The 15,954-nt window shown below is 54.4% G+C and overlaps 1 protein-coding gene across 1 annotated transcript in view; it reads right to left on the bottom strand.

Moving 5' to 3' along the window:
* Lrrfip1 (leucine rich repeat (in FLII) interacting protein 1) overlaps positions 1 to 15,954 on the bottom strand; it is a 73,451-nt gene that overhangs the window by 19,682 nt on the left and 37,815 nt on the right. Inside the window, exons 10-15 of the mRNA XM_013023643.1 lie at positions 15,445 to 15,489; positions 14,379 to 14,447; positions 9,893 to 9,970; positions 3,454 to 3,489; positions 2,892 to 3,017; positions 1,026 to 1,097 (exon numbers count right to left, since the gene is read on the bottom strand). Of these exons, the coding sequence (XP_012879097.1) occupies positions 1,026 to 1,097; positions 2,892 to 3,017; positions 3,454 to 3,489; positions 9,893 to 9,970; positions 14,379 to 14,447; positions 15,445 to 15,489 (426 nt within the window). The remainder of the gene's footprint in view (positions 1 to 1,025; positions 1,098 to 2,891; positions 3,018 to 3,453; positions 3,490 to 9,892; positions 9,971 to 14,378; positions 14,448 to 15,444; positions 15,490 to 15,954) is intronic.

Below are 15,954 nucleotides of genomic sequence, written 5' to 3'. Positions count from 1 at the left end.
CAGCTTGGCGTCCTGTGGGGAGGCTGCCCAGGGTGGACCTGGCCTCGGCCTGCACGTGTGTACCGAACGGCTCACTGGCTCCCCATTTATACCAGCTGAGAGCTAGTCTTAAACTCCCCCCACCTAAAAATTTTTTTTTGGCTGGTTGTGGAGCTTGAACTCTGGGCCTGGGCGCTGTCCCTCAGCTCTTTAGCTCAAAGCTAGTGCTCTACCACTTGAGCCACAGCTCATAGTCTCATGGGCTTCCCTGTCCAGGCTGGCTTTGAACCGTGATCCTCAGATCTCAGCCTCCTGAGTAGCTAGAGTGACAGGTGTAAGTCACCAGTGCCCGGCTTAATTTTTTCCTCTTTTAAGTAGAGCCGACAATTATGAACAGGATGAGTTAGTCAGGTGATCTGTTTGGCGTCTGTCAACCCTGACGTCAGACGATTGGCTGGGTATTTTCTGGGGAGATGAGAAGGCAGGGTAACAATCCACCACCTGCTGACTGAGTCAGCTCTGTCTGTCAGTGCTGCCCGAAGGACCTCCTGGCCCTGTTCCTTGGCAGCGACTTCCTCGGGGCAGCTGCTATACTACCCACTGTAACCTGCTGGTTCCCGCACATCCCGAAAGGAGCGGTGCGTGTAGACAGCTCCAGGGTGACATACATTCAGACCTGCTTTGACCAGCAACACCTCACAGCATGCAAGCGATCTCCATGGTGCGAGAGCATGCGTGTTAGGACATGGAAGAACCGTGAAGCAAATCAGACCTAACATGCCTGTATGTGGCCACTGCAGAAAGGGAAAGAACCAAATCTGGGCAGTAAGCACGAAACACTAAATGTGGTGGTGACCTCTCCTACGAGGGTCCCAACTCTCGGCCTCGGTTCAGAAGCTGCACAGGAGAGGAACGCACACCATGCTGCCTCCTCCGCCCCCGTCTCTGCACGCAGGGCCTCTGCAGGCTGAGCACACGCCCAGGCCGTGCGGGTCGGCCGCAGTATGGGTGCGTTAGTACTGTGGCCACACACTTGTAAATGGTACCTTCATCTCTTTCAGTCCCTGCATGTATTTGCCTTCTACATCCTGAATCTGGTCCTTCAACTCATTGAGTTCCTGGGAGAAATGGCACAAAAGGTAAATGATGTCTAGGAAAAGAATGGACAGAGATCACCCCCCCCCCCGAAGCTTTTATACATCTAGGTCCTTTCTTCTGGGAAACCTTCAAAAAAATTGGTTTTTGTGCCAGGCACTGGTGGCTCATTCCTGTAATCCTAGCTTTGAGATCTCAGAATTGAAGTTTGAAGCCCGTTTGGGCAGGAAAGTCTATGAAGACTATTTCTAATTAAATACACACACACACACACACACACACACACACACACACACACACACACACACACACACACGGAGCTCCAGCTCAAGTGGGAGAGTACTAGCGTTGAGCAAAAAAGCTCAGGGACAATGTGTAGGCCTTGAGTTCAAGCCCCAGGAGTGATGCACATGTATGCACGCACACATATATATACACACACACACACAGTTTTCTGAAACAGGTCCTTGCTATGTAGCCCAAGCTGACTTCAGACTCGATGTACAGCTCAGCCTAGCCCCAAACTTACCATCCTCCTGCCCCAGCATCCCAAGTGCTGGGATTACAGGTCTGCACCACCATGCCCAGTGTGTGCTGAATCCCCCGCCCCCCCCCCATCTGCAGTACTAGGTTTTCACTCAGTAGTTGTCAAGCAGGTACCCCACAGCTTCATTAGCCTTGCCTCTAGCCCTTTTGCTTTGGTTATTTTTGATGCATGGTCTTGCTTTTTGCCTTACCCAGCCTGGACCGCGATCCTTCTATTTACACTTCTTGCACACTTGGGATAAGAGGCGCATGCAGCTATGCTAAGGGTTTTCTGTTGGAAGTGGGTATTTCACAGTTTGTAAAGACTCTGAGATCCACGCTGTGATGGTGGCGTTGGAGGTCAGCACGCGCTGCCCCTGCCCCTGAGCCTCCAAGTCTTCCCCCTGCCTGTCTTCCTCACCACCAACTTCCTAGTGCCTGGGTGCAGTGTCTGGTACTTGCTGGACAAATGCCTACGGCTTCGATCCAGTAGGATGGCAGCCCGTTGCACCTGTGTGCTGAGCAGACTCCCACGAGGTGCTGTGGGGCTTGCAGCTGCAGTTCCAGGGAAAGTGGCTAAAAGCCTCTTTCTGCTTTGGCATGTGCATAACTGCCGGGCCCTGCTTCCGCACAGGAGCCCCTGTGGGGTGCTTCAGTGTCTTTCGGTCTCGGGGTGTTCAGATAGCACCAGTGGGCCGGACGCCTTGCGCCCCCAGCTGTAAGGAGCAAAGGGCCACCCACTGAAGCAGTCACAGCAGACTCCGACACGACCCGGCCCGGCTCTGCCCTCTGGTGCCCAAGCTTTCCCTGGTCAGGTGCACCTGCCCCAGTGTCCTGAACACAAAGTACTGTGCTGGGTTTCTCTCTCACACAGAGAATATCACCAGGCGCCTGGCCCCACCCTTGGTGACAAGGGTATAATGGAGAATGACGCCTGCGCTCACAGCGGAAGAGCAAGCCGTTAAACCATGGGGGCAGGGTCCACAAAAGGGAAAGGCACATTCCAGGCCACAGAGAAGGCGTCCGAGGGCAGGGCCTGTGCCAGGGCCAGGGCAGGGCCTGTGCCAGGGCCTGGCATGCATCGGCTGCCTGAAGACCCAGAAAGTATGCGCAAGGGCTCACAGGGGTGCGCAGTCAGCTCAACAGTGGGGAGAGTGCTGGCCCAAGCAGGGAAGGGCAGAGGGGGCAGCAAGGCCTGCCCCACGGTGGGCATGACCTGCCCCGCGTCCTGGTCAAGAGAACTCTGAGCTGTCGGGAGGGCAGGGGCTAAGCTTGTCAGATGAGCATCTTACCTTAATTTCCCTAATAGAAGCCTCGGTGTCCATGGAGATGGAGGTGTCTCCGCTTCCCCTCCGGGAGGAAGTCCCGCCCAGAGAGGCCAGCGTGGCGGCCGACAAGCCAGGCATGTTGCGAGACCCCTGCAGTGTGGAGGACCACATGTGATCGCAGACAAACCCAACGTGACTCACCAGCCTACGGAACAGCAGCCTGTCCTGCGAGGGAGTGTTCCACCCCTCGAGCTACATCCCCAGCCCACGGCGGCTTTTCGTTAATCCAGAGGCTACACTGGCAAGTCTGCCACGGGCTTATGGTATGCTGTAAAGATGGGTTCATTTTCAGACGCCCAGGACCCGGTAGGGCTGTCGCTGTGCTGGGCTTTTGCTGTCTGCACGATTCAGCGAGGACACTCTAAGTGGCTCAAAAGACAGCACGCTGGCAGGCCACCGACCGAGCCTCACGAGAGGGTGAACACCTTTACTAAACGCCAGCGACCTGTTCCCCTGAGTCTCACCTGTGGGTTTCAGGACCCTCTAATTAATGAATGACCCCCCAAGACAGACAGAAATTCCTTACCTTCTCAGTAAAATCTTTCTCTGGCCTCTCTTCAACCTGTAAAGGAAATGGATAAATATGAAATACTTTAAAATGTTAAATGGGTAATACCTGCTTAGGGAGTAACATGAAACAAATACAAAATCTGAGTTTCTTCCATCACTTAAAAACTAAAAGGTGAAACTCTTCAGAATTGGGCCTTTCCCGTCTGTCCTGTATGGACAGCAGAGCCTCAGTGGGACCCAGAACAGCCTACAGAGCTACGAGCAGGGCCACACTGGTGTTGGGCCCGAGCGGGAGGATTGCCTGGCTGCGAGGGGGTCCAGGAGCCTGGGCTGAGCTGGCTTGGGAGCTACTTCTTCCACAGCTCAGCATCCAGCAAGAGACCAAGTTTCTGCACACTGCAGGTGCCTCTTCCAGAAAGCTGAGTCTGTCTCCAAACGCTGCGAGAGCTATCAACCCCCTACTCTTCCCTGTCCGTCTCCAGAGCTACTTCCTGCAGCCCAGACAATGTTGATCCCAATCAACAGAGAGCCAAACCTTGGCTGGCAAAGGCAGGTCACAGCTCGGGCTGAGCAGATAGATCCTAGTGGTCTGGGATGCTGAAGACACACATGCTGAAGAAAGAAAACTGGACCAATCAGGCTCCACCAGACATCCAGGGCTGGGACCCACCAATGAGTTAGCTGTGGGGAGGCCGGTACAAGCTGGCCATCTCCAGAAAAACACACTGAGTTCTCACTGGGCCAGAAACTCAGGTTGTATCTTCTGGTTCCTCTCCAAGAAGGCACACCAACCGCTCTCTTCCTGCCTCCAGAATCCTTGAACTTCCAACCTTCCCTTCACGGACAAGAGACCAGAAGTGGCCACCGAGACAAGCGGCCACCTCAGTTGCACACAGTGGAGCACAGAGGATGTGCTTCTCAGATGCGTGTGCCGCACACTGGCTTGAATACACAGTTTGGGGTGCGGAGGCAGACAACCGACAAGGCAGGGAGGCCTCGCTCCCCCCCCCCCGCCCCCCGGCAGTGCAGGAAAGCTCCACTGGACAATCCGTGCTATGAGGACAATTGAGCATTTCAGCCATGGCCCTTCTACCTGAGAATCAAAGTATTTCTGAAATATTCAAATGAAAATGTCAGGAAACTGAGCTGGCGTGGTAGGGTCTGCTTGTAATCCCAGCACTAGGAAGGCAGAGGTGGGAGGATCATAAGTGTGGCCAGCCTGGACTGTCACACAGAGAGCCTGTGTCAAAAACCCCAGCCACAAGACAAAGTCGGAAAAAAAAGGCAATTAAAAAAGCAAAACAGAACCCAACCAACCCCAAATCAGGGAATAAAGGAAAAGCACGGCGTCTTGCACCTCCCGGCTGAGAAATCAACTCACTAAACCTCCCGGGCCCAAGGCCTAATTTCTCAGACTGAATTTGTGAGATAAAACCAAGGGGAGTAGTATAACTACTCCTCATGCACACACTCCTCCTCCTCCTCCTCCTTCCTCTCTACCCCTTCCTCTGGGAATTGAACTCAGGGGCTCATTTTTGCTCAGCTACATTCCACCACTTAAACTATGACTCCAGCTGGGCTTTTTGCTGGTTATTTTGGATATAGTCCTGGGCTGTCTTGGGATCTTGATCTTCCAGATATCAGTCTCCTGAGCAGTTAGTAGAATTATAGGCATGAGTCACCAGTTCCCTGCTTGGGGTATGTTTTTAAGTGGAGGTTATACAGAGAAAAATTAAAAATTAAGCTCTTAAAGACATAGCAAACGTCTCTTTAAAATAATACAGTGAATTCCACTTTGTTTTCCAAATTCAAAGGGACACATAGTTGTCAGCGATCCTCGGACTTAAGTTTGTGGGGTAGTGGGAGGGACACACCCGTGGAGCCACCATGCCACTGGCTTCTGCTAGATGGCAGCACTGTCAGGCTGCCTGGGGTCAGCGTGTGTGCGCCTATCCTAAGTCTCCACACAAAAGGCAGATAAGTGAGCCAGATGGTGTGCTTAATTCTGACATAAAACACATCAACCCCTAAAAATAACACACCAAGAAATGGAGGGATGACAGGATTCTGACACATGGCTGCTGCATGAGCTGGTGGGTCTGTGAGGAGACAAAGCCAGCAGGACAGAGCAGGCGGAGCGGGACTGGGGCTGCTGCTGGCCGGACCACTCCAAGGGCCCCCCCACAGCACAGCAGACCACAAGCCACTGGAGTCTGGGACGTGGGCCTCCCATTGTGGAAAGGGCAAGAGTACGTGGCTTTATCACCTCCATTTTCTGATTGCTACTTAGCATTGAGTCAGGTGTGAAAACTTCACACTGAAGGGTTTAGAAATGACCTTTACTAGCCAGGCGCCAGTGGCTCATGCCTGTATTCCTAGCTACTCAGGAGGCTGAGATCTGAGGATCCTGGTTCAAAGCCAGCCTGGGCAGGAAAGTCCATGAGATTCACATATTCCATAAACCACCAGAAAACCAGAAGTGACACTGTGGCTCAAGTGGTGGAGCGTTAGCCTTGAGCTGAAGAGCTAAGGGACAGCGCCCAGGCCCAGAGTTCCAGCCCCGTGACTGACCAAAAAAAAAGAAGAAAGAAATGACCTCAACTGGTCTTTCCTAACCACCACTGAATATATGCAAAACTGTTTTTTAAAATCTATTGCAAATGTCACTTCCAAAACATATCAGTGGAAATTTAGCTTCTGCGTGTACTTTCTTTTCCAAACATGTTAATGTAGCAGCCATACTTTATTGATAGCGATTATTTCTTAATATTGATATTAAGCCCACCTCTAACAAGATATATGGAGATGGGTTTACCACAAAGCCTCATGGACACACGTTGAGTTTTCATGTATTAGGTTTTCCATGTCACCCTTTTCTGGTTCAATGTGGGGGTGCCTGTCCATGTACACAGCTCTCTTGTGGGGAGTCTGACTCCCCAATGCCCAGCCAGCACCTAGCCAGCTCCAGGGGGGAAACAAAACCCCCATATCACTGCTATGGCAATGTCCCGCCTAAAACACGAAGTGGACAGCAAGCAATGCTTGGGCCACACTCATGTTATGGGTAGTTTCCCTTATTTAAATAACTGTAGAGTCTACGTTTAGGGCCAGGGTTCGCTGCTCTAATTCCAGTAACATCCGTATCTTCTTGAGTGACTCATCCTGGAACTGCTGTACTGGTTCCAGGCCTGCTCTCCACCTGGCGGCTGCCCGCCTCTCTCCCGAGGCGCAGGGGGCTTTGTCTCTCGTTCCAGTGGGCAGCGAGCCTGGCTCACCATCCACGCTCTCCCGGAACAGGCGAGGAGATCGACGGGCCCCGGCTCCACTCAGAACATTCCCGAAGGATGTTTCAGCAATGTGGTGGCCGCGCAGAACTCCTGGGGGATGGTGAGGCCGGGGTGACACAGTGGGCTGGCTTCCCGCCAGCTGCTCTCTCTGCTTGGGCGTGGCTCGGGCCCCGTCGGTAGACTCCGTTCCAAACATCCACCCTCCGAGTCTGCCCTGCTAAGGGCTCATGCTATCTAGGCCACGGCATCGCCCGCCCCAGTCTGCTTACTCCGGGAGGGCAGGGGTGGGTCCGTGCTGGTCACGCTGTCCCCTGGTGATTCTACCTGCTCCATAAATGCTGCGAGATTCCCTCAGGGAGATCCTGGGCTGGGGGAGGGAAGAAGGCGGCTCATCCCGGGGTGGGAATGGGGAGAGTGAGCCAGTTCTGACAGCTCTCTGCTTTCCCAAGGGCGGTAACCCTGCCGCGTGGGGCAAGCTGTAGTCCCGAGGCCGCCTCTCCCCTGCCCCGGGCACCAGCCTCGCTTCCTCGTCTGAGGATGTGAGACAAGCTGGCTGGGCATGGCACCAGCTCACTTTGTGTTTCCTCCCTGGGGAGCCCTGCCCTTTGTCCCTGGCCACAGACCTCTGAGATCATTTCCACCAGTCTCGGAAGATGAATAACTCCATCATGTTATGGCCAGGACAACTCCAGCCCATCAGACACAAGTTAACTGAGCTTTTTCTATGTAGGGAGGGAGGCTGCTTCTAAAGTTGCCACTACTGTGCTGTCCACATGCAGCTCAAGAACACACCTGGCTGGATGTCCAAAGCCAGGCAGAGAGCCGTGGCCCTTGAATCGGCCCGGAACTCCCTGCCCCAGCCTACTTCCTGCTCTGTGCCCCTCCCTGGAAGGCCAGGCTGGAGGGTCACTGGCCCTGGCCTTGTTCCCCCCCCCCGGCCCTGCCCCTGACCTACAGCACCTCCCTCTCACGCAGGAGGCCGGGAGATCTAGGCTCAGCCTTCTGGGCTTCTTCCCACCACAAAGGCCGAACACCCGTGGATGCCGTCTGTCTACCCAGCCCCCAGCACAGGCCGGCCCTGCCTTGGTGTGACACTCGGGGACAGGAAACAGACTTGTGCTGATCTGGCCTGAGAGGAGCAAGAGCTGTGGAGGTGACAGCGCGTCTGCCTTCGCCCTGGTGACAGACAGCAGGGTGTGCCGGAACCTTCCCTCTCCAGCCCTGGGGCCAGCGGGGATTGCAACTGCTGTGCCTTCTAGGGAGCCGCACACTGGACAGAGGTCAACAACCACACACACACGCACACACACGAGGCCTCCACCATGTGGGGTGCTGACTGCCTTGGTCATACTGCTAGATTCTGACCTTTGCTCACAAGTGAGCCAGAAAACGGCATGACCGTCTACTGACCTTTGTGCAATGAGCAGTTGGCCCAGGAAGAAAAATAATCGCTCGAATCATCTCTGCATGGAACTGGAAAACCAGCGCTGGAGAGCGGAGGCTTCCCCACCGCCGCTTCCAGTCCCCCCAGAGGACGCGTGCCTTCCCGCCCAGAGAAGATGGACGCGCCGTGGGTCTGGGCATCGCTGGGCTCTGCTCTGACCCACCAGCCTCCTCACAGAGTACCTCCTTTTTTCCTCAGCCCCGGGGATCCCCAGGACATCCAAAAACCCTCAGAATGTACTGTGGGTGTCTCTCTTTCTACTTAGGGCCGTTTCATGTGAGCAAATTCTCCACAAACTTAGAAAGCATATGAAAGATGAATTTTCACCAAATTTCCGTCTGTCCAAAACGGCTGTGCCATGCTGTGACTTTATGCTGATCTTGAGCAGAGCCACGGAACGTGTGAACCGATGCTGGGCATCAGTGTGAACTGAAGCCAGGGCTTCCAGGCAGAGGCGCTGAGGTGCTGGGGGGCTTGGAAGCTAAAGGCAGTCACCTTTTGTAAATTGTAAATCCTTATTTTTCGCCCCCCCCAGAAGGGAGGAGTGGGTGAGAGAAGCGTGCAGAAGCGAGGAGGAGTTTACATTAAGTTTATTACAGAGAAGCCCGTGTCCCCTGTGGTTTGGAAGTCTGGAAGTTCCCCGGAGGTTCGCTTACCAGGGGCCCCTTGAGTCAGCCGGGGAGCTCAGAGCTGCCAGGAGCCCTCAGTCCCACCCCAGGGAAGCCCGATGCGTCAGCTCATGGCTGTCAAGGTCCGCATCAGATTCAAGAAACCAACCGGCAGCGCCACCTCCAGGAGAACCAGCCACCGAGGCTCGTCCACGGGCAAGACCCCAACTCCCCAGCGCTCTGCAGGAGCATGGCTTGAGTTACAGGCACCAACCACACGCAGGGTGGAAGCACATTTCAACTCCTCCATGGCTGAGGTAAACGCAGCAGGGAAAGGGGTCAGCTGGGCCTGCCTTGACCTCCACTCAGGGCTCCGCGCGCCAGCCCTGGGGCGGGGGCGGGGGGGGGTGGCCACTGGCCTGCTCGCTGGGGTAGCCCACACTTCCCCATCACCAGTACCCGATGCCCCCCTCTCACAGCCCTACCCAAAAGTCTTCTGCAAAATCCTCGTCCAGACAATAGTAAAGGCCTCAAAAGGAGCCTCGCGGCGGAGGGAACTGTGTACGATCGTGAGACCCTGGGCAAACACGTCCTCAGGACACCCACGGGAGGATCCGGCTGAGGGCCCTGGCCTCCTGGCGAAGCCTGGCCGGGCTCCGCCGCACGGTGCTCAGGGTCTGAGAGCCGAAGGGGCAGTGGGTGAACTCAGGGTGCCACAGGCATTTTCAGGCCCAATAACCACTACTGGGTGTTAACCCTTCGAGACTTTTAAGTACAGAAAGCACCACAACCACACACGACTACATTCCGGCTCCCCCACGATGGAGCGTCCCCCGAGGAGCCGACCCTGACAGCACCGCCAACGCCTCTCACGACCCTGGAGAAACAGCACCACAAAACAGCACGGCAAACTGACATCCCCCGCCAGCTCCTAAGTTCCGAACCGTGTTTCCCAACCTCATTTACCTGGACCCGAATGAAATAAAGCACAGAAAGACTCCATCCTAGGCTGGCTTTTGAAGACATACATCACTTTCAAAGAGCAGAGAAGGGCAGGTGGGGGGGCAGGAGGCGGCGGAGGGGGTGGAGGGGAGTGGGGCCCGGAGGCAGACTTACCACGGGGCTGGCCCGCGCAGAGCTGGCCCTGGAGGAGGCTCGGGAGCTGGAGTTGAGGTGGCTGCTGTACTCCGACGGCTGCCCGCGGGGCCGCCACAGGACACGTAGACAGAAACAAAGGAACAGGGTCAGAAAGAAGCAAGGAAAATGGAGGCCACGCAAAGCACACGTGAGTTAGTCCCGAGGTTGGCCACACGCACAGCAGCGAGGAGGAGAGAGTGAGGGTTAGGAGCAAGCGCACGCTCACCGCGGTCACGCGGCCCGCGGAACAGAATCACTCCGCTTGGTAAGAGGATGACACAAAGCATGTGATCCCACCAAACCCGCAAGCCGCCGCGGCCCGGGCTGGGGCGCAGCGGCAGTTCTGTACAGACGCAAGGTTTAGACATGGCGCTCTGCATGTATGCAAGGAAAACTTTACTTCTCTACAATCTGTGCGTGTGGAAACAAGATGAGGCATAAGGTCATCAGAGCTGTGCAAGGCTTAATTTTAAGCACCAGGTTACCTTTCCTCAGTCTATCTGTTCACCTGAGCTTTCTCGCTTTGGAGAGGGAACCAGTGGAAACGGAATTATGTGGGGGCACACTCTCATCTGGTTTGCACTGGTCTTTGATCTACTCTCAGACCCATTTTCATGTTACTAAAACACCATTTAGGGTCTCAGGGACCAGGGAGACCCTGGAGCACCCAGGAGCACTGCTGAGAGCCACAGCCCCCTCTGCCACTGAAGGCCCCTCCACTCCAGCCTGGCCCCGAGCACCATGCCAGGTGCCGGACCGTGCCCGTAGATGTGTGGGCATTCTCCTAGTTGCAAACTATGAGGAACCAGAGGTCTTAGCGGGTGCCTGTGATTCAAGTACCACCTCTCAGTTTGCCCCGGCCCGAGATGTAGCCCCCCATGGCTCTGTTGTTCCCAACAGTCAGTCCCCCAGGCTACGCCTCCCTACACTTCTTGCAGGGGCAGGGAATGCCTGGCCCGTGGGCCATAGAAGGTCTGTGCAACCATTTGGTCCATGAGAAGACACATCAGTGTACCTCTCACTGGCTGCCTATATTCCTATTCTGTATGCTGTAAATGCTGCCATAAACACCCAAATGTCTGCTAGCCAAAGAGACCTCCCCGAGCCCTGTGACGTCCATTTCCCCTCTCCCCTCCCGCCGTGCGGGCCCTGGAGCAGCACTTGGACTAGTATTCAGACTGTCTGGACTCTGATTGGACTAGCACTCAGACTGTCTGGATTCTGATTGGACTAGCACTCAGACTGTCTTGACTCTGATGGACTAGCACTCAGACTGTCTGGACTCTGATTGGACTAGCACTCAGACTGTCTTGACTGATTGGACTAGCACTCAGACTGTCTTGACTCTGACTGGACTAGCACTCAGACTGTCTGGACTCCGATTGGACTAGCACTCAGACTGTCTGGACTCCGATTGGACTAGCACTCAGACTGTCTTGACTCCGATTGGATTAGCACTCAGACTGTCTTGACTGATTGGACTAGCACTCAGACTGTCTTGACTGATTGGACTAGCACTCAGACCTTCTGGACTCTGATTGGACTAGCACTCAGACTGTCTGGATTCTGATTGGACTAGCACTCAGACTGTCTTGACTCTGACTGGACTAGCACTCAGACTGTCTTGACTCTGATTGGACTAGCACCAGACTGTCTGGACTCTGATTGGACTAGCACTCAGACTGTCTTGACTCCGATTGGATTAGCACTCAGACTGTCTGGACTCTGATTGGACTAGCACTCTGGACTCTGATTGGACTAGCACTCAGACTGTCTTGACTCCGATTGGACTAGCACTCAGACTGTCTTGACTCCGATTGGACTAGCACTCAGACCTTCTGGACTCCGATTGGACTAGCACTCAGACCTTCTGGACTCTGATTGGACTAGCACTCAGACTGTCTGGACTCTGATTGGACTAGCACTCAGACCTTCTGGATTCTGATTGGACTAGCACTCAGACTGTCTTGACTCTGATTGGACTAGCACTCAGACTGTCTTGACTCCGATTGGACTAGCACTCAGACTGTCTTGACTCTGACTGGACTAGCACTCAGACTGTCTGGACTCTGATTGGACTAGCACTCAGACCTTCTGGACTCTGATTGGACTAGCACTCAGACCTTCTGGATTCTGATTGGACTAGCACTCAGACCGTCTGGACTCTGATTGGACTAGCACTCAGACTGTCTTGACTCTGATTGGACTAGCACTCAGACTGTCTTGACTCTGATTGGACTAGCACTCAGACTGTCTGGACTCTGATTGGACTAGCACTCAGACTGTCTGGACTCTGACACTCAGACTGTCTGGACTCTGATTGGACTAGCACTCAGACTGTCTGGATTCTGATTGGACTAGCACTCAGACTGTCTGGACTCTGAAGTGTGTCCCACGTGCCGCCTCATGGCTAGAGTCACATGGCAATGGGGGAGTAGCACAAGTCAGAAAGTTCTGAGTTCAAATCCCACCTCCATCTTTTGTTGGCACAGGACCGCCATCTGTGGCATGAGCGCACAGAGGTGTCCACGGGGAGGAAGAGGGGCCTGTGGCGCTCGTCTCTGTGAAACCAACTTCCCGGCTCTCAGCTTCGACGGCCCTCGGGAGGCGACTGCGTCCTGTGTCAGCAGGACTGGGCCTGCCCCTCACACGGCACCCACCCCGCCTCAGGGCCTCCAAAGAGGGGCCAGGGCTGCCCCTACGGGCTGAGAGTCAGAGGCCCTGAGTCCCAGCCCTTGGGGCAGAGCTCATTCAGCATTCATTCCCCTCGGGTCTCTTTCTGGGCAGGATGCTGACGTCACGGCTCCTTATACAGGGGACACGTGTCCAGGTAGGGTGGAGAGCCAGGAAGCCCCCTCGCGAGGAACACCACTCACAAGACCATCTGGGGTGACGGGGGGTGGGGGGGGAGAGGACAGGCAAGAGCTTGAGGGCGACCCCCTCTTCCCCCTCCCCCTCCCAACACTCATCTGCTGCCACGGCCAGAGCTCTGCACCTGGGCTTCACCCCGTCCACCGTCCTCTCTGAGTGGCTGAGCCCTGTGTGGGTGAGTGCGGGGCTTGGGCTAGAAATGGAGTGGGGCAGGGCGCATGGGTCCACTTCAGGAATTTACAAGCTGGTGTTGTTTCCTCAACTCCACCGCAGCCACCAGTCAACCCCAGATGATCCCGGCAGGATGCTGAGAGCCACGAAAGAATGCTCGGAGTACCACGTCCGAGGCCCGGCTCCTGGCCTGATGGTGCAGACCAGTGGTGGTGCTTGAAGAGCACCCACAAACCCCCAACCTGATGATGGGCCTTGGGGGTTCTCGGGCCCCCTGAAAACCTCCTAGTGCTTGGGGGCCATTCTCTACAAGAATGATTGGGTACCCCCTTTTCTAATACAAGCAATTCTTGAGTTGTACTTTATCCACCATCCCCTTGGTATGAGCTGTGAGCTCACTAATGGTCCCGGAAGTGTGTAAGGACTGGGAGATGTTCGATGCAGTGGCCACTACATTAAGCAGCTGGCACAGTTGACCAGTGCTGAGTTAGATGCCAACACAACTAATGCTCTGTCAGCGAAGTAGTAGATTTAATACTCACAAAAGGTACATTTAAAAGAAACTGTAGGCTACAGCGGTCTACTTCGTAAGAATTCACAAATGCACAAAATGGTTGGAGGAAGAGCACAGTAAGTCATAAGACTGGCGTACTCAACTAATAGCTGATAAATGTCTTTTCGTTTGGGTGAAGACCGGAACTCCAACTCAATACCTGATGCTTTCACTCATTGGCTGGTGCTCTACCAATCGAGCCACGCCTCCAACTCCAATAGCTGATTAATCTCAAAAAATTATAAGGGCCTTCAATCAAAGTGTTTCCCAATAAGCCATTGTATCCTGAGAAGGGCTGCGTGTACCCTTACAGGGATTGGGGGTACCTGCATGCACCCTGGAGAGCACCCCATTTCAGTGGTCACGGGCACCCCAGCACGTCCACTTCCTCACATCCATGGGGTCATCTCTCCGCCCCTGTGCCCCTCCACGCCAGTGATTACTGCATAGCTACGAGGGCCCTTTACTGTACGCTGAGCCTGCGGTCCTAAACCCTGGAGGAGAGGTGGGGAAACGCAAATGTGTGCAAGCTCTGACTTGAATTTCTCATCATCCTTGACTCTTCAGACACAGCAATAACTTGTGAGCTGTCACGCTCCCTTTCTTCTCCTTCCATTATTTTACATCCACTGGTTAGATCACAAACCAGCTTCAGGGGAAGAATCCAGATGAAATGTAACTACGGTTAGTCCCCTGCTTTGACCTGCGGGTGAACTGATGAGTGAGGGCACCGAACTAATGACCGAAGGCTCCCAATTCCGTCACCCACAGCCTTTGTGATGTGGAAAGGGAGAGGGGTCGGGACACCTGCAAGCACTCGGGGCCATGCAGCGGACCGGGAAGCAAAGTGAAGCACATCAGGTGCCTTACAGCATGGTAGGAACCACAGACGCTGCCCCGTCGAGCCCCAACAAGGCTGCTGTCCTCCAACACAGACGCCTGCGACAGAAACAGACCCTCAGGACGAGCTACACAGAAAACGTAACATCAGGAAGAGCGCTAGGGATGCGTGTCCTGAGGACCGCCCTGCAGGCCCCACGCCTCCTTCCCTGCTCTTCCCACAGAGTTGCGGAGCACACAAGGAACAAACATGCAGAAGAGTTCAAGCTGCTGTCGGTGGCATGCAATTTAGTCTCCAGTAGGATGCTTCCATCCGCCACCTGGCAAACGTTCCATGCTATGAGAAACTTGTTAACCTAGGTTGAAAGCCAGCAGGTAAGCCAAGCATTGGGAATGTCCTCACATTTCTCATCTAAAAATAACTCATGCTTAGTGACTTGGAAATAAAATATTAAATTATGTTATAGATTTAATGTTGAGTATTTTGTAACTCTTTAACAATTGCTACATAGAAAATGGTATTTGATTATCTTGAACTCTTGGGTAGCGAATCAGAGACAGGAGCATGCAATGCCACAAATGGTGATTGTCAAACTTTGTCCAGTTTAAGGGAAACCCTAGTGTCCACTGTATGTCCAAAAGGAGAAAGAGACACCCTGGGTTGGCTTGGTAGCCATCTACTTATAAACCTGTTCATGAGTGTGCCATTTACAAAGTTATTAACACTACAGTATTTGAATGCTTAATGGTCCTGCATTACCTAAGTACTTGTTTTTAAAACTGGAAATGTCCAGAGTAATACAGCTAACATGGAAATACCCAGTCCAGTGGCATGGATGGGCATCTAGGGGACGCCAAGGCATAAAAAGCCCTCTCTTTCTGGCAACAGGCAAAGGAAATGCAGCCGCTGCTCTGTCCCCAGCTGAAGCAGCCAGCAGATGGAACCCAGATCTGGTCAGAGGGCCTGACAGACACCAGGGCAGATGAAGGCCCCCGTCAAGACGCTGTCCTCCAGGGCACACATACTCGGCAGGAGGGCCTGCAGGTGGAGGTGGGCGCGGGGGGGGGGTGAGGTGGGGGGAGCACACGCACGCACCCGGAAGCTCGCCGCGGGCCAGGCAGCGCTGCACAGATAGGAGGGCTGGAGGAGGCAAAGGCAGGGTTTTAAAGCCTTGCAAAGATACAGCAGAGGCCGTCGTGACGGTTCTGTTGCCATGACAGCTGAGCTGCCAGTGCAGATGGCCAAAGGCCAGAAGCCCGCTGGGGACCGCGTGCTCAGGATGCTGGACAGAAGCAACTCCATATTACAGCTACAGGAAGCAGAACTATGATTTTAAGACTACATTTCCCCAGCACCTCTGAAACAGAACCGCTTTCTAGTCAGTCCTGGAAGAAAAGCTTTGGGGTGGGGGAAGGGTGGAGAGAGCAAAGCTGTGACATCACGCCGACGGCAGTCACAGAGCAGGGTTAGCAGCCCCCCGCCCCCATCTGGGGTGCTTCTCACAGCTGGCCCTGTGGATCTGAGGGGTGGGCACCGGCAGACTCAACCACAGATAAAAAAATGGTTGAAAAACCTGTCACTTACACTGACCACGTGCAGACGGTT

This window comes from Dipodomys ordii, unplaced genomic scaffold (genome assembly GCF_000151885.1).
Source record: "Dipodomys ordii isolate 6190 unplaced genomic scaffold, Dord_2.0 Scaffold1, whole genome shotgun sequence".
NCBI classification, from domain to species: Eukaryota; Metazoa; Chordata; class Mammalia; order Rodentia; family Heteromyidae; genus Dipodomys; species Dipodomys ordii.
Note: the sequence above shows the minus strand (reverse complement) of the source record. Positions and strands in the feature narration are given on the sequence as shown.